This window comes from Sceloporus occidentalis, unplaced genomic scaffold (assembly GCF_023333645.1).
Source record: "Sceloporus occidentalis isolate IW3139 unplaced genomic scaffold, rSceOcc1.0.p SCAF_13, whole genome shotgun sequence".
NCBI lineage: Eukaryota > Metazoa > Chordata > Lepidosauria > Squamata > Phrynosomatidae > Sceloporus > Sceloporus occidentalis.
Genome location: NW_028316993.1, coordinates 11,782,334 through 11,803,324, shown reverse-complemented (window position 1 = coordinate 11,803,324; position 20,991 = coordinate 11,782,334). Strand labels below are relative to the sequence as shown.

The 20,991-nt window shown below is 47.5% G+C and overlaps 1 protein-coding gene across 8 annotated transcripts in view; it reads left to right on the top strand.

The window, feature by feature from the left end:
• MACF1 (microtubule actin crosslinking factor 1) overlaps positions 1-20,991 on the top strand; it is a 257,008-nt gene that overhangs the window by 178,994 nt on the left and 57,023 nt on the right. For all 8 annotated transcript variants that reach the window (XM_089478295.1, XM_089478296.1, XM_089478294.1 and 5 more), the window contains one exon: positions 20,630-20,791. In XM_089478295.1, coding sequence (XP_089334421.1) covers positions 20,630-20,791 — 162 coding nt within the window. The remainder of the gene's footprint in view (positions 1-20,629; positions 20,792-20,991) is intronic.

Below are 20,991 nucleotides of genomic sequence, written 5' to 3'. Positions count from 1 at the left end.
AAGAAACAAGAGCCCAATCCCGGCAGAGTCGGGTGGGATTATCCGGGGGCTTTTGTCTAGGGCACGAGGCTTGGAGCCAAGGGTTTAGCCTGGTGTTGTCGCTTCTGCCACCCCACATCCAGAGAAATGTCTGCATCTCCCCTTGGGAATGTGGGGTTCTTGGAAGAGGATGAATGGCAGAGGAGAGATAAAGGAAATCCTTCGTGTTTTACCAGCGAGTGGGTTTGGGTGCCTTTGGGCTAAATGATCCAGATCTAGGGTCTTGCATAGGGAGGGATGTGTGAGGATGCTGTACTGGTTTTTGGATTAGTTTAAATCATGGCTCAGGAGTAGCAGGGTCGCTGTGACACTAAGGACCAGTTTCATGGTACCAAGAGACCGACAAGAAGGCCAATTCCACACAGGGATGGGAAGAATATTCGGAAAGATCTCTCCAAAAATGGTGCAAAAACATGTTTCCTCAAGTGTCGGGAAGAGCGCTGACTCTTGGAACAATCAGTATTTTTGCTGTTTGCACCTTATTCCATACAAATTCTGCATGTGTTGGTTTTGCACAAAACTCAGCATATTGTGCAAGAAATGCTGTTTTCTTTGCAGAAAAAAAATGTGAAGTTGCAAGTCCCAAACTGTAAATAGTTTTTATAAAAACTGCATTGTTTCCAAATATTTTCCTGCAGCAGGAAGCAAAATGGTTAAAATCACTTGTTGTTTCCTTTGAGGGTGAAATCAGAGGGGAAAAATTGCCTCCCTTGTTCCAGTTTCTACTTTGTGTTTGTAAAACCTCCATTACATGCTCTTCTTTGAATGGTTAGATAATTTGATTGTGAGGCCACCAGACGGTAATGAAACAAGAGATGTGGCTCCAGATTCATGGACTAGACAAAACCGGTAGCCATAAAACCTAAATAGAGCCTCCGTGTGTAGAGGCAGTGTAGCTTTGGGGTCTGCCAAAGAACGTTGCAGGACGAGCTGGTCCCCTTCTTGTCCTTTGTTTTCTGGGCTTCCGAAAAGCATCGCGGTATGGGAAACCAGATGCTGGATAGATGGATGTTTGCTTTCAGTCTTCTCTGCTCAAACAAGCCCATCCTATTCTAACAAGGCTTCCCCAATGTAAACTTCTTTGGGATCTGTGGGAATGGAGCTCTATTCAGATCCAAGCTTTAGCCTCAAGACTGGTTTCCCTAGACTCCAGGCCCTTTTCACCCTGCAATGAAAGACTAGCAAGGAAAGTCTGGTACTTAGAAAATAAAGCAAAAATTTAATGAATTTATATATAGCAGATATTTACTACTGTGATACCATTTAAACCGTCCAATGGAATAATATCCTATAAACCATCTAGCAAATGATCATACAGCAAAAATTAGATTGTTTCGAAGCAATCATAACGTAAGGCACCCTATCCCTGAAAATTAGAAAAACTCAGGGCCCTTTCACACTACACCTTAAGAGCAATTTCATTCCACTTTAACTGCCATGGCTGCATCTCTGAAATCCTGGGATTTGTAGTTTGCGGAGGCAACAACACTTTCTGGCAGAGAATTTAAAATGATAAATCCAAGATTCTGTAGGAAGGAGCCTAATTAAAGTGTGAAAGGGCGTTCTGTCTTGGAGCAGTATTACGGAATGAAGGTGTCTCAGGGCACGTACAGAGACCTCCAATGCCTTTTAGCCATGGTTGAGAGGAGAGCTCTTCTCTCATTCTAAAAAACCTGAATCTTGGATGAAGCAGTCCATTGGCTGTTTGTTTCCAGCTGCTAAATTTCATGAAGGCAAGCCTAGAAGTACCCCTTTCATGATGCCTCCTCATGCAGCTTGCCCATGCAGGCTGTTTGTGTTGCTACCCAGAGGAGCTGTAGTGTTGTTATTTTTTCACGTGAGTTTTGCAGGTGGTCATTGTGAAGTGGGCCAGTAGGCAAGGCCCCATAAGCAGAACAAGGGTTGTGTCGTCTGAGTTTTCCATGCTTGGGAGTCCCGTCTATGGAAGCGTTGCCTTATGTCCTGACAAAGACTTGGGAGTGAGTTCCGATTTCCTTCTGACAATCTGTATAAACCCCTCCGCCTGCCCCCCTCAACAGCCTTATTTGTGAAGCACAACGGCTTAAGACGGCGGCTTCTTTGAGCTTTAATGGGTTTAATTCAGCCAAAGCTTCAGTTGGTGAACCAGGCAAACAGATTTTAATTTGTGAATCAGAAGAACCAATTGCTTATTTTGTGCTTTTTGTGTGTGTTCTGGCGTGCCACTCTAATTGGGAACAGAAAAACAAAATGGCAAAAGGGTTGGGTTTTTTTTATTAAATCTACCTATACTATTGTTTTATTTCAAGCAATAATAATAATAATGCCTTAACATTAATATGTAATATCTCCTTTACCTTGCTATTGTCTAATTAAAATTTTGTAAGCCACTCTGAGAGCCTTTGTAGCTGAAGAGTGGGACATAAATACTCTAAATGAACAAATAAATTATATGCAATATCAGGGTTCAAGTTTGGGTACCAAGTAAAGTTTGAGGCAGAGTGATGTAGTGGTTTGAATGCTGGACTAAGGGTGCATCTACACTGTAGAAATAATGGTAGTTTGACACCACTTTAACTTCCATGGCTCCATCCTACAGAATCCTTGGAATTCTAGTTTTGTGATGCACTGGAGCCCTTTGGCAGAGGAGGCTAAAGAACTCGTAAAACTACAAATCCCAGAATTGCAGGGGATGGAGGTACGTTGCTTAAAAGTGGTGCCAAACTGCATTATATCTACAGGGTAAGTGCACCCTAAGACCTCTCTAGGAAATCAGAGTTTGAATCCTCAGTCATCCATAGGAAACCCAGTGCTTACCTTGAACAAGTCACACTCTCTCAGCCTCAGAGGAAGGCAAGGACAAACCTTCCCCCTAAATGAATCTTGCCAGGAAAACACTGCAGCCGGTTCACTTTAGAGCTGCCATGATTTGGAAATGACTTGATAACAATCAACAACATTGTTCATTTGAACCAAACCAAAGCCTTGTGAAGATACCCATGTTTGTCTTAAAAGAACATCTAATCTGTCTCACTCTCCTCCATGAACATTGAAGAAAAACTTTATTTGTCCACGTACCTTGGCTTGAATCTGGCATTTGGGTTCTTTCCTCAAGAGTCCAACGGTGGGCCCTGAAATAAATTGCAAATATTAGCCAACATGTCCTTGGCTTGTTCCCCAACTGCTTTCCGCCCATCTCCCCACACTTTCCTTTCAATTGTTGCTAGGGGAGAGAAGAGGTTGCAAGCTCCATCAAGTAAATATAGTTCAGCACCGCCTCTGGATGCTTAGTGGGTCTGGAAAGCACCAAGAGAAATGGCAGAAAGAACCAGAACAGTAAGAAGACTTTCTAGACATACCTTTTAAAAAGGGGTCTGGGGTCTTTTTTAAGGCTGTATCCCAGGAATGGGTTTTCATTTGAAGCTCCTGTGCCTCTTGTTAGAAACCTCCTTCCCCAGGCAAAAATGCCTCTCTTGTAGGAGCCAGGATGCAGAAGCCAGGACCAGAAGTGTGGCCTCATACTGGGAATCTCTGTTTTTGTGGGAAAAGAGAGGGGAAAAAAGGCACATCCTTTCACAGAGGCAACTGTTCTCCATCGCTTGAGGGACACTCACCCTGGACTGGACACAGAAAGAGCTACTCAGACTTACCTTTCGAGTAAGAAGAGAGGAGGACATCGCTTGTAGAACCAGCCCAGAAAAGCCAGCAGAGTCATCAGCAATGAAAATGTAACTGAGGTTGTGTGTCCAGAGAAGGTGCATAAGGCAGCGGATCCCAAAACCTAAACCAAATCCTTACTTCTGACCCACAGAACCAGTAAGATCTATGTAAGTGAATACCATTCAGCCACTGATTCAGTGAGTCTCATCTTGAAAGGTCTAGCAATTGAACTGAGGCTTAGGAGCTGCTAGCAGCTTCTCAAATGTGCCCATCCTCCAGAATAGCACACTTGAACCTTCCTGAATAAGGCAACCAGAATCCACTCCTGGCTCCCTCCAGATTAGGAGCTTTGCAGGAGGAGTAGATAAGAGTTCCTCTCTCTAAACTTAATTTCACTAGTTAACTTATCATTAATTGCTATTTGCCAAATCTCTCTATACCAATCTTGTATTTGTAAATTTCCCTGGTCTTTCCACTTTTTTGCTATCAAGAGAAATGATTTTGAAGCAATATGGAAAACATTTGTACAAAAAGTTTTAGGAAAAGAAGGAGGTGTTTTACCAGCAGAGGAAGAGTTACAATTCTGGAGATAGAGTAATAAGAAGATAGGCTCAGGGGATGGGGAGCACTTGGGGGAAGGGGGGAATTATGAAAAATATATGATGAAAAGAAATATGAAGTAAAGTTAGATAAAGTAAAAAAAAATTAAAAAAAGGAAGGTAAGGAGCACACAGGGACTATTTTATCAGCTGCAGCTTGCTGCAGATTTTGTAGGAAACTCCATGTCAGAGTTAGTTTACCCAGGGATCTGGCAGAATCCACTGGATTTGCTAGATCCTCATCTGGTGTGCCAGGATCTGGCCCATTCCTGGTGCTGAAGTTTTGGCCTATGCCATCAAAACAGGATGATGCAAAGCCAGGGGGGACACAAGCCTTGTATCCCATGTGGACAACCCCATACTGCAGTTCTGCTTGCAGACCTCATATGTTACATTTAAATGTGTGCAATCTTTTCCTTTGCCTGTTTCACAGTTTTGATGCCTTTGATTAGAATCATAGAATCATTAAAAAAAAAAAGAGTTCCTCTCTCTTCATCTCCCTCAAACCAGCTCCAGACAATCTCACCCAGAAAGGGGACACCTCAGTCGATAACTGATTTCATGGGAGAGCTCAGAGCCTGGGTTTCTACTCATAGTTAAGGTTTGAGTTGAACTCCACAGAGCTTGTTTTGCAACTTCAAACATCCTTCTCTTCACCTTTCTGTCTTCCTTGGGAGGGCCATGTAGTTGGATGGGTCTAGAGTCCCACCACCACCAAAGTCTGAGTTGTTGGAGATTTCCCATCCAAGCCAAAAACCACATCAGTTCCTAAGTAAGGCCAAGATGAGATCAAGTTGACATACACAGATATCAGCAACCTTCCTCTTTGCTTCCTGCATTTTCCTCTTCTCTTGACTAAGTTGGAGCTACAAAATATCTTTTAGTCTTTCTCCTACTCCCTTCCAATTTTGTTGCCTTCTCTGGGTCAGACAAGTAGGCAAGGGAGGCATTAGTGGAACCATTTGGACAGGTTAAGGGCTGGCTCCTCTGCTCAACACCATTACAAGGGTCTGGAAGGATACAATGCTTGTTTCATGCTTCACGATGACTCTGGCTCACACTCACCATAGTTGAGCAGCCCATCTAGTATGGCAAGCCGAAGTGAGGGTCCTCTTTTTTTGGTGGAAGGGACAGCAGAATTCAATGGGCCTCCTTCCTTGAAGAGACCCCACTGCACCCCAGCAGACCTTTGAAGAAAGACCATCTGCCCTCTGAATCCTCAACTGGGCTCACAGTCTGGTGGCATCAAGGGTCATCGAGGCACAGTGCCAGAGAGCTTATCCTCAGGCAGGAAATCCTGCAAGAGTCATTAGAAGTTCAGGATCCTCAGTAATTGCTCCTTCTCTGCACTGCCAGGATCTCCTGGTCCTCTGGGCTCCCAGAAGGTCTGAATGGACATACCCTGCTCCATAAGCCACCATCTCTGTTCACTCCTAACAAGGGATGTGATAGAACTCTGGGTCCATTGGTTTTGGACCAGAATGTACCTGGATGTGTGAAATTCAAATGTGGGAGAAAGCAATGGAATTGTTTGTCCCTGTTCTAGCCACAGGAGAGCATTTTGAGAAAGCCATTCTGTCTGCACAGGAGGAAAAGGCAAGACAGTGGCTAGTTAGAAACATGGTGTGACCATCTGTTTCCAGCTGAGTTCTTCTCTTGGTTTCTTGCTAAGCCAGTTAGACCTGTACCTATCACTGATCAAGATGATAAGACTTAGAGTTCTTCTCTGCTTTGGGAAGAGGGATGGAGCAGTCATGTTGGTATTTCCTCAGGCTCCCTCAAAGCTTGAATGTTCAAGACTCCTTTGACAGTAAATTAAAGGCAGAACTATAATGAAGCTTATGTCATGAACCGGCTACCTTCACTGCCTAACAATGCCAGAGATCATCTCAGAATCCTACCAATGAACACTGTTGGTAGTGGAGATTTTGCTTGCAATGATAAGACAGGTGCTTAGGTGAACTCTGTCCAGGAGGTCTGGGGAGACTGTATCAGGTGAGATGCCACTGAAATGACCTATCCTAGGTTGCTAGGGCAAGTCCCTGGAAAACATTTCATTCAGCAGTTTCGCTATGGACACTGCTTACCAACTCAGTCTTTGCCAAGACCATCTTTTTTACAAAGGATTTGAATATCTTCAAGATCTTCAAGGATAACTTTCCTTAAAAACTGGCTGATAGCTGTTCTTTTGCAATTCAGCTCCAGGGAATGATGTATCTCTCTTTCCCAACCACAAAACGGATGGAAGGTTCTGTTGTATTCTCATCCTGCTGGCTGGCTTCCCATCTGAGAAGAGATCGCTGTTGGACTAAATGCTATGGTCTTGTTCAGCTTCAGCACTTTCCTTACATCACTGTGAATATAAATCCGAGGCAAGCATTTCAGGTGAATCTTCCCAGCCCTGCTTGATGAATTGGTGCCCATTACTGATGGAAGTATGTCTTCTTGGGCAGAACCAGGTGGCTCTGATGGAGATCAGATCCTTTGCCAGACTTTGTGGAGAATGGGCAGTTGGACATGGAACCGCTGTGAAGGCCTGCTTGGAGTTTTAGAGGGAGCTTTGCAACATGGATGTCAGGAAGATTATTTTCTTTCTTGCCTCTACTATGGATGAGAAGGTTCTTGTGTCAAGTCTGTCCAGTGGTTCAGGAGACTGTGTCAGATTGCCTTCTGGTAGTCCTGGCTGTTTCCAGAACATCCCTCCTCACTACGATGTTCCAACTAACCAGGAGACTAGTAACTAGTCTCCTGGTTAGTCTTCAGGACAATGGTGAACAAACTCTGGCTGTCCTCCAGATATTGTTGGGCTGCTCTTCTTACTGTCTGCCGTTGTCTGAATACCATAACAGAAGAGGCTTGGACCAGGACTCTCACCATATAACTGTGGGGAAAGATATTCCGTATTCTTAGCTGCCCAGATTAAAATTTTAGGCATCGCTCCAAGGGAAGGGTGTGTGATGATGGTGGAGAGTGGGATGCTAACAATTCTTAGATACTGGCATTTTGTATCACTTGTAGGCATCTGGGATTTTTCCAGGGCTGTCCAGGACTCCTGAACCGATGCCAAGTCAGAGCAAGTATTTCAGGTCCAGGGCAGTTAATTGGTGTGATGAAACTGGGTGAGAGACCGAGACCAGAGTCAGCCAATCTCTGTAAATGCAGACTTTTTTTATTGGAGAAAGGGAAGAGAACTGACTTTCTTTCCTCCCCTTTTCATTTGGGGGGGAAATATATGTTGGCGCTCCTTTTGTTGGCATGTGACTGGATGAGGAAATAGCAAAAGAATTCCTGGCTGCAAACTCAACACATCGCTCTTTATAAGCAAGTGGGGCGGCTGGAAATGAAGAGTTGGGGGGAGAAGGAGGAGGAGGGATTGGAAGCTTTGCTTGGAATTCCTCAGATTCTTCCTCCAGGAAAGCCGTTAAAAACAATCCTGTGCAATTGGAGGCAATTTGAACAGCAAGTTGAAAAAGGACTTTTTTTAAAAAGACAAAAAAACGGTTGCACAGATTGTTGTTACAGCTGCACCCAATTATTGCAAGCAGGCCTAGACTTTCTGCTGTGCGACTTGAACGTCTGGGTGTCTGCTGGGCTTTTGCGCCAAGTGAGGAGAAGGAAGTTCTCTGAATGAGAGATTCAGAGAGAGAAAGTGGGCCTGTCTGTCTGTCTTTCCCTGGAGGGATCTGTCAAGCTGGAAGGCATTTCTTTTTCCATGCGAGAAGAAGCCTTCTCCTGTGTTCCCACCACGGCTAAACGTGGGCCGATGAGATTAATTCTGATGCACCCAATTGGAGAAATCTGCATCGCCTCAGTTGGGCTCATCCCTTAATTCAGAAGGGGGAGTGCATGCTTGTGCGAATTAAAGGCCGCTCCCAAGTTGCCAAGTTACCCTCCTCGCCTTGAGGGAGGAAATCATATTTAAAATATGATCTGATTAACAGGAATAGCTCTCCACCTCTGCCTCTTCCCAGCTGCTTGGGATGCGCACCTGCTGCACGCACCTGGGCTCCATCTTGCTTAGGGTGACCAAGGTGGGGCAGTAAGTCTCAGGCCGTTCAGCGCTCTGGGCTGTTTGTCGGCAGAAGGGGAAATGCACCCCTGCTCTTCCAATGCAAGTAGGAGGTTGTCGCTGTCTTCATCCCAGTGGCTACATCCACCATGTTGCTACTATATGCCTGAAGCCATAAATGGCATCTTCCTCCTGAATTGAGGATGTGGATTGCAATTCACAAAGGCTCGTGCTCCTATAAAGTGGAACATGTGGCATAGTGGTGTGAGAGTTGGACTACAACTCTGGAGACCAGCATTTGATTCCCAGTTTGGCCATGAAACACACTGGATAACCTTGGGCAAATCACACACTCTCAGCCTAAAGGGAAGGCAATGGCAAACCTCTTCTGAACACATCTTGCCAAGAAAATCCCATGGTAGGATTGCCATAAGTTGTAGATGACTTGAGGGCACACAACAACAAGATTTCCTTTCCTTGCTGAAGCAGAGTAACATGCATATGCCTTTTGGAAAACGTTTGACATAGGGATGATAGTGAGGAAGAACATATTGCCACAGGTAGAGTAAGGAAGTCCTAACTCTAACCCTAAGCCATGTTAGTCTATAGAATCACTTGTAGAGAGATCTTGCATCTTAACTGAAAGAAAGGAATGAGCCAAAATGTGTGGCTGAAACTCAGAGCCCAGTTTGAAATACTTAAACATGCATGGCATGGTATTCTTAGGGGGAAAGGGCCCTCTCTTCTGCTCTTCTTCTTCCAGTCTTCTGGCCCTTTGGTCTGGATGCTGCTATCAAGGCAGTCCCCTAAGGGTTCTTGGGCTGGGATTTAGGCTCAGTCTCTTGCTCCTCTTCTCCCCCAAAGGAAGGCTGGCGGGGAAGGTGCTCTGGGGGCTAACCAATCTTGCCTTGCCCCCCTTCCAGAGTTCATTCCTCCTCCTCTCTTTTTCTTTTCTATCCATCAAACTCCTGGGAAGGGTCAGGCAACATCCTCCTGTTGTTTTAAAATAAGAAATATTCCTGATGGATTTGGGTTTGTATCTTAAAATGGGGGTGTTTTAAAACACCATAAGAAAAAGGAGAGAGCTGTCCTTGGCCCTTTCCTGCCCTGGCCCCATGGCGCGGAATTTGGGGCAGGGTCCCTGGCGGAGTGCCCCCTTCTGCCCTGGGTCCCGCTGGAGTGCCTTTCCAGGCGGGCGCTCTGTCCAGGCTTTGTCGCCGCCGGTCCAGCCCTGGCTGGGTCGGTCGGTGGGTCCGGTGCTGCGGAGCCCCTCCTTTGCCTCCGAGGAGGAGGAGGAGGAGGAAGGGGAAGGGGAAGGCGGAGCAGCAGCAGCGCCTCGTCCCTCGCGGAGCCTCCTCCGCCGCCTCGCTGCCTTTTGTCTCGCCGGCAAGAAGCAGGAGCAGGAGGCGCAGAAGTTTCCCTCGGCCGGGGCTGCCTTCCCTAGGCCAAAGGAGCCCCCAGGCCGCCCCTGAAACCGGGAGAAGGGCGGTGGGGCTCCCCGTTGGGGCCTTGGAGCCTCGGCCCTGGGATGCCAGCAGGAGCAGGAGGAGGCGGGCCGGAGGCGCCCGGTCCGGCGCGGCATGAAGGGCTCCCCGGCGCTGGACGGAGAAGAAGAAGACGAAGAAGGGGAGGAAGAAGAGGAGGAGGCCGGGAGGCGAGGCTGGGGCTCGGTCTGCGCTCCTTGGCTGCCTCTGCAGAGCCAAGCCCCGGCGGGAGGGCATGAAGGAGGAGAAGGAGACGGAGGAAGAGGAGGAGGAAGGCGGCGGCGGCGGCGGCGGCCGGGCCTTTGTTCGTGGCTGGCTGGCTGGCTGGCAGTCCTCCTTCTCTCAGACCCGGGGCTGCTTCCTTAGCCCCAAGGAGCCCGGCTGCAGCTTCTCCTTCGGTGGAAGAAGGTTTCTTCTTGCCCGGACTGCTGGGCTCTCCACTCCCGCGGACTTCAGCGCCTGGCCTGGGGGCCCTGGGAGAGCTTGGGGGCCCTCGGGCTCCTTCCGAGAGGCAGCATGCCCCTTCTCCTCCTGCTCTGGATGATGGAGACATTTGCTTCCAAGACTCTTGAGTTGCTTTTCTAATTTATTCCGGTATATATATAGATATATATATATATATTGTTGTGTGTGTCTAAAGTATGGGCAAGCCACTGAGCAGGCCTGACTGTTTGAGACAGAGCCCGGCTTGTTTGGGGAAGGCGGAGGAGGAGGACGGCTACATCGAGGACTGCTACGTCCCCCAGAGGTCCATCTACGACACCATGAGGATCAACGAGCAGATCGACCAGGGGCCCCCCAAGACTGGGCAGCCCCCCAAGAGCACCCTGGAGAAATCGGATGCCAGCACCATCTCCAGCAATGGGACCGCCGTAGGGACGCCGTCCGCCTTGGAGCCCAAGGCACCTGAGAGCAAGAAGCTGGATGAGAGGGTCATCTTTGATGCCTTGAAGCTCAGCAGCGATGTCTCCAAGCCGGCTCCCGCTCCCGCCAAGCGACGGCCCAACACTGAGAAGAAGGAGAACCTCAACCGCCGGTCGTGGAAGTCCTTCATGCCGCCCAACTTCCCTGAATTTGCTGAGAGAATCGAGGCCTCCCTGAGCGAAGTCTCCGAAGCCGGCGCTTCCAGCCCATCCTTGCAAGAGAAGCCAGGTTCTACCACCATCTTGCCAGAGAGCCCCCATCAGCCCAACCATGGAGACTCTACTTCGGAGCCGTTGACCCTGGAGCATGCCTCCAAATCCTCCGGGGCTCCAGAGGTTCAGGAGCCAAAGCCTTCAAGTGGCGCCTTCAGTGGGCACTTTCTTCAGGAGGAGTGCCAACCTCTTCTGGAGCCAGAGGACATGGTGGTTGACCTGATGGGTGGAAAGCCACGGGACTTTGAGCTCTCAAGCGCCACGTGGCCCAGGGCAATGAGAAACTCCATCAAAGCGACCCTGGGTGCTAGGCGCCATGACACCTTGGAGGCTGATGACAGCGACTGCGTCATAGAAATGGTGCCCTTGTCGCCCTGCCTGAGCGAGGAGCTCCTGGACCCAGGGATCACCGTTCTTGTCACCCCTGGCCTCCGGGAGAAGACTGAATCGGAGCTGAGGTTTGAAGAGGATGAGCGGTTGATCATGATGGAGGCTGATGAAGAGCAGACCTTGATGTCGGAGGGTGAGAAGGCCGCTGAGAAAAAGAGTGGTGGCTTGACGGATATTTCCGAAGAAAAGGAGCCCTTAAGTGTTGTGTCCACAGTGGAGAGTTTCCCCGATGTCCAGGAGATCTCTGGTCCCTTGTCTTGCTGGCAGGAACTCTGGGATGACTCACAGCTCCAGGATGTCAGCTCTGCTCCGGTTCCCCAGGAAACGCATGGAGACTTAAACGCTGCTGCTCTCGAGGAGGAGGAGGAGGAGGAGGAGGAGGAGGAGGAGGAGGAGGAAGATAGTGCCTGCAATGCTGGAGCTGCAACAGCCCAACTGGAAGAGGAGGAATTGGTTCCTGGTTCAGGACCTTTTCTCAGCCCTCTGGCTGCAGAGCAGTTCTCAGATACGGATTCCGTGCAGATGTTCCTGGAACTGGAAGAGCTTTGCATGAATGAAGAAGAGGAAGATGGAGCAGCCCCAGTTGACCTGGAGACCCAAGGCACCGGCCTGTGTCTGAAAGACCTGGATGCACAGAAAGATTCAGAGTGGCTATCTGAGAACTCAGCAGAACCTTCCCAGCCCTTAGCTCACCTTGAAGGCAGTGCTGCCGATTCGGCTGTGGTGTCTGACCTGGAGGATTTTGATGCCACCTACAGTTCTCAGGTAGCGAGCACTACAGAGCCAACCGTGTCGGAGTCTTACTCGGAACGGGACACTTCTGGTGACTCAGAAAACATAATGCTTTGTAGTCCTCCAGTTGCAAAAGATGCTGTTTCTCAACAGTCCCTCTCCTCCTTAGTCAGTCAGATGGAAGAGTATGGGACAGAATTCTTGACAGCTCCTGAACTGCTCAAAAACTGCCCAGTTGAGGGGTGGCTGGACTTTGCCTTGGGAGAAGCTGTGGCTTCAGTTGATGTCACTGGCTTCAGAGGGACACTTCCTTGTGCCCACATTTCCACAGGTGATGGAGTAGCTGAGGAAGAAATATCAGCCGTCACCAGCTGTGGGGAAGGAGAGACTTCTCCAAACCATGATGAACTTGCTACCACTGCTGAGGAGCTGGACTCCCAGCCAGAGATGGTGAACCTTGAGGGGAAAGAATTGACTGTTTGTTATGAGATGAACCCTTCAGAAAGGACTGACTTCTCAAATTGGGGTGTCCCAGAGCTGGTTTCTGAGGATGAGGTTGCAGAACTGGACAGAGAGAGCTCCCTGTATGAGGGCCATGTTAATGAAACAAAGGGCACAGTTAGCTCCTGGGTCCCCTCACAAAGTGACTTTGTACTGGAGGAGGACTCGGAGGAACTGGTAAAATACTCAGACTCCTCTGGAGACCTCAAGGCAAAGGATGGCAGCAGTCCATGTCAACTTGAGCCTTTGCCAGGGATAGCATACGAGGGAGACGATGCTATGGGTGATCTGTTTTTCCAAGAGGAACCACCAGAGATGTCTGGGCAGATAACAGCAGTCGAAGGCGATATCTTGGAAGATGGGGACTTGGGGTGGCTTTTTGAACATAGTGGGAACAATGAAGTATCACAGGGTGAGGAAGCTGGTGGTGGGTTTATGGGTGCCAACACCTCTTCTCTGGTTCTTATAGAGTGCCTCTCTGCTGCCCAGCCTGGAATAGAAGACTTTGCCTTTTGCACTGAAGAAGCAGCTGACATTGTCAGTTCTCTGGCTAGTAAAGAGGCTCTTGGTAGCCTTCCAGAGAGCACAGATGAGCTCATTGATGCTGTAGTAGGGTTTCCTACCATTGCTGGTCCAGCAGCTACAGAAGAACATTTATTGCCACCATTGGAAGCTTTGGATGCTTCTTTACCAGATGTGAGGGATTTGGTGGCAGAGGTCATTGCTTTGTCTAGGAATGAAGATGGTTATGGTAATGATGACCACCCAGCATCCACTTGGATGCATAGTGCCCCAGAGTCAGTACCAGCAGAGTCAGGTCTGGAGGAAGCTTTCTCAGCCTCCATGCCCTTTTGCATGGGAAATGGGCCTGCTCAGCCTCCGAGCAGAGAGGAGCTGCCCTCTTCAGAAGAGCCAGTCACAATATCCAGCTCTGATGAGAAACTCATCCAGGTGACCCAAGAGGTGGAAGAAGGCCTTGCTATCCTTTTGCCACCAAAGGCAGAAGGCTTTGGAGCTGCTGTCGTTCTACCAGAGCTGGAAGATGGCAGCAGATATCTGCTCCCCTTGGCACCTGGAGCATTGTGGCAGGCAGGCCCCAGGATGCCCCAGTTGCCAGCTTCTGCAGCACCTGAGCAGCAGCTGACCACTGCCCTGCCAGGCATGGAAGGACCTTCCATCTCCTCCCTTGCTGCTGCCTCCGAAGGGCCCCCAGACAGAACGGATGGATTGGTTCCAGATAATGAGGTATTTATTTCCCCTGGTTCCCCCCATGCTGTTAGGTAGGAGATTAAATCGCTTCCTGGAGAGTTGGGAGGAAGTGAGGAGTTAAGCCAGAGTGGATTGGCCCAGGCTGCTTCTAGAGCGCAAAGTGGCTGCGTGCCTGGCAACTGCTTCCTCCTGGTTAAAGTTTGGTGTTTCCTCCTCACTTGGAAAAGGGAATTAATTTCCCTTTTCCAAGGCCTTGGAAGAAACAGTTTTGTTGTCTTTGGAAGAGATTGAGAGGGTAAATCTATCCGTTATATAAAATACCCCTCCCCACTCTTGCCGCCTTGAACTGCCTGCCTTATTCAGGTAACATTCACATTCAAGTACTGAGAAGCAAATTATACATGTTCTGCTGAAAGATTGTGATTAGGTATACATAGCTACAGAACTCATCGCTGGCAAATGTGTTGCTAAGGGAGAGATGGTGTGGGGCAAATTCACACTTGAAAGCCTTACATAAATTACAAACACTAACTGCCATTGCAGGTCAAATTCACAGGGAAGAGATATTACTTAAAAAAATTTCTTCATTCCTTTCTTAAACTTTTAAACATTTCTATACAGCAACACTGTGAAAGAGAGAGGATTGTATGCAGAGTCTGTTTGCAACATGAGTCTTCTATAAAAGGGCATTGTTTGCTTCTGGATACTGATTTTGACAGATGTCAACCAAGTTCGGCTAGTTTTGTAAGCTTCACAAGCTTTGTTTGGCTTGGTTGCAGTTTCTCACGCTTTAGACAGTTGCACTTTTACAAAAGGAAGAGAAAGGCGGGAGAGAAACCAAAGTTACCCAAAGGCTTGCAAACTGCCCTCAAGTAGCAGTTAATCATGGAGAAAAGAGGCTCCAACTGCCGGCAGAAAGCCAGGGGATTTCTTTGTTAAGTTTTTAAAAATGCAGGCTTCACAGCCAAAAGCCTGTGTAGTTGTAACTTTTAATTAGGAAAGAGATTGGAAAAGCTCAGCCAGCAAAATGGGTGTGAATCGCAGATCTGGTTTCGTTACAGCCTATCCAAACAGGAAAGGCTGGAAGAAGTTTAGATTTTTTAAAAAGTGCCGAAAATTTGAGAGAATTTGCAGAGACCACTTGGGGAGGGAGGGCATGTGACTGTCACACTCTCAGTTGATGGGGAATCTAAAGAGAGAAGAAAGGCCTTGTGAGATGCAGGAACACATGGCCAGACTAGGCAAGGTGAGATGAGGTCTATAATGGGAGTTCAAAACACCTGTGGGATTCCCCAATCAGACCAGGTAAGCAGTCCTGGGGGAGATCCTCTTAAACGCCAGTGGAGGATCAAGTTCCTTGTGCAGCATCACACCATGGATACCTCCTTGCATACTTAAAAGCACTTATACTGGTCACACCAGTATAAGTCACCGAGAGGATTCCAGTTGGAGAAAGTGCTCCTCCCCATCAGCTCTGTCTTCCTAATCTGCAATGGAGGGAGGCATGCAGACATCCTGGCTCCCTGATGACTGCATCTGTTGAATGTCCTTATGGAAAGTGTGTTGCATTGATTCTTGAACAGTATGCGGGCCAGCCTTTGGCCATAACCAGGTGAGACTGAAAGAACAAGGAGTTTGCAGTGAAGTACGGGGATAGGTAAAGCAAGACTAAGATGGGTCACAGGAAGCTTTCCAGGTCTCAAGCAGAAGGTAGAGCCACTCTAAATACTCTGAAGGCATTCGATCTGTTTGATTCAGAATCTGAGCAGGATCAGGCCTGGTTAATCATTGGACATCCAGGGAATACCAAGTGCTGTAATCTACATTCAGAGGAAGGCTTCTTAGTAGTCATTCTGTAAGAAAACACTGTGAAATTCATAGGCTGGTGACTTGAAAGAAGATGTTTTGTTGTTGTTGCGTGCCTATTCCCTTTTCCAAGGCAACCCTAACATGAGATTTTCTTGGCAAAATTTGTTCAAAGTAGGTTTGCCTTTGCCTTGCTCTGAGGCTGAGAGAGTATGACTTTCCCAAGGTCACCCAGTGGGTTTTCCATAGCCAAGAAGGGATTCAAACCCTGCTTTCCAGAGTCATAGTCAAACACTCAAAACACTGCACCATGCTAGCTTTCAAGGCACACCTTTCTACTAGAAAAAGCAACTAATGGATGATGATCTAAGTAGCATTAGGAAAGCCTGTTTGTGTATCTGTTTTACTGATAATTTTTTTCCTAACTATAACTTGAGTCTAAGCAACATCTAGGAATGTGTAAACTTAGCAAGAATGCTATTTTTCTTTGTTTCTCAGTGCATCACGTTTATCTTCAGTACTCACACAACCTGTTGGAATGACTTCCTTTTTAATTCAAGGTTATTCTATCTCCATCCTGCTCCCCTTGTGGGCTCAAACTATATAGCAGCCTTATAGAATCATCTCTTTCTCTTAGCTTTCCAGCAGTTTGGGTTTGAATTTGGAGCTTGCAACTTGCTCAAGGCCAGTCCTCAACCTCCCTGCATTCGAATTTTGGTCTTGCATGTTGAAATGAAAACTTGGATGGCTGCTCTGCACTGGTGCAGGAATTGCCATGACCACCCAAGTGACCCCCCTGTCACCAGAAAAAGTATTGACAGCCCAATCCTTTTCCTCTGCTGATGAGTTTTACAGCCTTTTCCTGCCTTTGTTATTTTATCCCTGCCAAGGACAGGTATGCAGCTTTTTTTCAGGGGAATCTGGTGAGCCAGTGGTCTGGAATCCTCCAAGTGTGTTGTATTAGGAGCGTCAAGCTGCTCTTCCCAAATATTTTCTGCCGAGGCGGTGGTTAAAACTTGATTTTCAAATCTCCTCCACTGACTGTCTCTGGTTTCTGGATCCTGTGCACCCAAACACAGCAGCTGTTGCTGCTTGGCCCCAGCGAAATGCTTCAAAGTCCTCCTCTGTGTTGGTTTTAAAAATAAGTTTCTCATCTGAGGTTGTGGCCCGAAAGGGTAGGAAGAGGTGGAGGCATGCGCCTCATGCCTGGCTTATCAGACCAGGGCTCTGCGTTGCTTCTCATTCCACACAAACACACACACACACAAATTATGTAAAATAAGCAGTTCCAGTCTGCTGTCACGTTGCCATCCGTCGTTGCAACGGCAGAATTGTTCTGTGGCTCTGGACAACATCTTCGCTTTATGTCCTGGCATGTTCCCATTTCTGGAGACAAGTTGCCCAACATTATAAGAGAGGAATAAATCTCTCCCTTGTCTTTTCCAGACCAGACTTGTGGCTTCATATCCCATCAGAGAGAAAACAGCTGTCTCTCTTGGGGCCCTCTGTAAACCTTGACCCCTTTGGCTTTCACTGCAGCAGAGGAGCTTGGATGCAGTTTTGTTTGGAATTGGTGGTTAACTCTTTAACTTGCAGAAATGCATTGTTATTTGTTTGTATGATGCTGCTTGGGAGCAGAGCAGTTTATCACTGCAGTTCCACAGTTTCTGTAAACATCTTTCCTCTCATGAAACATGAACATGCTACAATTTCTATTTTAACTGTCATGCCTGGGATGTGTAGCTTGGTGAGGTACTAGAGCTCTTGCCAAGAAATGTGGATTACCTCTCCCTAAATTGCAGGTCCCATATTCCATGGGATGTTGTCATGGCATGAAGTGTAATCAGAGCAGTATAATTGTGAAGTGGACTCAATCTCTGTGAGCATCTCTCCTTACTTCTGCAGACATTTAACTTCACAGTCCTTGCAGTCCTGCAAAATAGGATTGACTGAAAGACTGTGACTGGCCCAAGGTCATGGTTTGTGAGACAAGTGTGTTCCTTTTTTGGTTCGGGTTTCTTCCCCGCCTGACATAAAGAACTTTTTAAGGGCACAGTGAGAGGTTTGCATCTAGTGTGAAAGTGAAGTAGAAATGACCAGAGGAGGAAAGTAATGTGGCTGCTGCTTGGGATAGAAAAGCAGGGTGCGCGCTGAATAAATCCATCCTTTGCTCTCTTCCCACAGAAGGAGAGGACAGTGTGAAGTAATCCTCCTTAATCTCCCATTTGTCATCTTGGCTCTGGGCCTCTGCTGTTTAGCAACCCAGGACAAACAATGCCACCTTATCTGCTGCTGCACCTCCTGTTCCACCATTCATTAGCATTTTAGGGTGGTTTTGCTTGAGCTTCCTCAGCCTTGCAGAGCAGGCCTGTGTTCACTGTCTTATGCAGAGAGGGAACTGAGGATGGTAGAGATCTGATCTTCCAGATGCACAGTACTGACCCCGCTCCGTGGGATGGCTGTCTGTTCTGGCCACAGGGACTGACAAGAGCTCTCTTCAGGCATTCAAAGCCCTGCAGAATGGAAGGGCTGCACACAACAGCCCCACTCACCATCCAGCCTTCCTGGGTTGAAGCACATTTTGCATTCCTGGTTGCAGAAAGGGACATAACTGGGGCTGAGACACTCCAGGTGGTGTGAAGGAGAAGAGGTGTGAAACTACTCTGGATGTTTCTTTGTTGAAGGCCGATTCTTAAGGACTCCTACTTGTCCTTCCTCAAAAGTACTCTAATGGATCCTTCCACTCTCTGGAGTGGACTGGATGGCTCCCCTGGACAGGGCCTTCATAGGAGTGGCACCAAAGCTGTACAGTGCTCTTCTGGGGAAGATTGTTCTTGTTTTTTGGTTGCTTTCCAGACTGAAGGATCTCCTTTTCAGAGAGTATTTGGGATACTGACACACCTTGTCCTATTTAAATTTCTAATGTGTGTTTTATTATTCTTAAGCCTTTGTTGTGGTAAACCTACTGAAACAGAAAGCAAATTTTGTTTTATTTAATAAACGTGGAGAGGATTCCCTTCACCCCAGGTCTGGAGAGAGATGCCTTTATAGAAGGACAGGAGGATCCAGAAACATTCAGCTAGGTCAGCCTCTTGGGGTCCCTTGCAGTTCCATTGTATTCTCAAAAACGAGACTTGGGGCTAGCTTCCATCCCAAGCCAGAGTCCTTGTTTTTCTCTCTGTTGAGTGTTTTGCCTCCATCGTGGCTTTGCCATCCAGGGAAAATTTTTCATTGCTCCTTCAGTGCAGCCAGGAGCTGAAGTAGAGAGCCGAGGGATAAACCAGGCACCTCTCAAGTAGCCCTGAGTGCTTTTCCGAGGATCCAAGGAGACTTTAGGACAGTCTTTCCTGATCAGTGCCTTCCAGATGTTTTGGAGGACACGTCTCATCACCTCAGCCAGCACGGCCATTCCACTTTGAGTTTTAGGGAAGACACTGACCAGTTTGATTGGGGGGAAATAGCTTCTGAGAATGTGGATGCTGAGTAAAAAAAAAAAAACCCACCACATGGTCAAACTTGTGGCATATGTCACACCACCTGCAAATTTTAAAAATGCAAAATGTGCAGATTCCTGCAATTTTCAGCATGGAAGCACCTTCTGTTGTAGGGATTTGCTAACACTGGACGGTCTCTGAACTCCAGCAGCTTGCTTCTCCTTTACTCTGACATTGTGACTCATCCGTTTCCTGTGCCCGTACATCCTGGCTAGGCAGCAGAATAGCCACTCCTGATAGCGCTTGCATGTGCCTTTTCTTGTCCCACAGAGAGGAATTGTCTCTGGCCATCAATGCTGCCTCCAGCTGCCATTTCCCAAGGGCCAGGGGAGTGGCCATGAGGCAGCGGTGCCGGAAAGGCTTCCTGCTTGCCCTCATGTTCTGGTCAGGAGATCCAAGGCCCTCTCACATGAACCGTGCTCTCCATTAAAGGGGTGGGATTTTATCTTGCTATCTTCTTCCCTCTCTCTCTCTCAATCTCAGACACACACATCTTGAAGTACGTGGGAAGACCTTGGAGGAGGAGGCTAACCCATAAATCTTTCTTCAGCTTTTAAACTGAAAATGTGGCAGATGGTTTTCAGTATATTTACAGTGTTGTGAGGCCTGCAAAGTACAGGGCATGTGGAACTGTTGCAAGGCTGCGATGTGTGTGTTATATGTGCTAACAGATCTCCAGAATTCAGGGGAAAGTTGGAACAGCCTCTGCAAGGAAGAGGATCAGTGTTCTGCCTCATAAGGATTGTAGAGGCTTGGCTCTCTAATCTGGCTTTCCTTTCCTTTTCCTTTTGGATGAGGGAGCATTGCCAGCCTTTTTATTGCTTTTCATTCCAAGCCTCTGTTTGGTGTTTTAGTGCAGAATGGTGACTTTGACTGAAGGATGAGGTTTCTCCCAGGTCCAAATGCAACAACATCTAAACTCCTCTCAACTATTAAAAGGCTGGCTAGGATTGCTTTGTGGAGCTCAAAGTACACACTCTTTCCCCTCTCCCCCTACCCCCTCTTTTCTTTTGGTCTTTTAAAAATCTTTCTCCAGAGGTTAAGTGAAACTTCAGATTGTGCTGTGCAGAACGCTTTTGAGTCCCCAATGCAAGATACCATTTGAATTCCCATTAATGCTCTCTGTTCACATGCATCTTTCCTGGGTCAGTGGGACCCACTGATAAAAGCTTTGTTGGTGTCTGTTGGGACCCCCCGAGTTGAAGAAGAGATGCATTTCTGTGCTGGAAAAGTTAGTTGGTGGCCTCCAGGTATGTCTGTAAAAGAACTGAGCAATGTATTTTGGTGCAATGACAACCATTCAGATGAGGGAGACTCAGATTCAAATCTTAAAACAGCCATGGAGTGGCTGAGAGGCAACTGACTTGACATTGGGCCAACCTGGCTCTCTCCAGTAACTGAAATCTAGCTTGGAGAGGTTGTTGTGAAGATGACATCATGGCTCAGAGAACCATATATGCCAACCCAAGTTCCCTGCAGGATAAAAATGCATTCCATTTCTCACTCGCATTTAAGAAAATATACGAAAGTATGTAGTTTACAATGAAGGTCCCCCTCACGTTCTTTCTTCCCCCTTCTGCCTTTTGTTCAGTTGTTCCAGAAGGAGCAAGTGGACCCTTTGCAGCTGAAACTCCAGCAAGTCAATGGGATTGGTCAGGGACTCATCCAGAGCGCAGGAAAGAATTGCGATGTGCAGGGCTTGGAACACGACATGGAAGCCATCAATGCCCGTTGGAATACCCTCAACAAAAAGGTGAGTGAAGTGGTTATAATGTTGCAAGTAGACTCCATGTCACTACAACAAACACTGAGAAGGCAGGGTCCCACAGCCAGGTCTGAAGATGCAGCCAGCCACCTTGCTAAAGCCAATTACTTTTTTTAAAACTTCATTTGAGAATCCCATGCTCTTTGTGTTGTGTTTCCTGGAAGACAGATGGGATGAATGTGATGAGA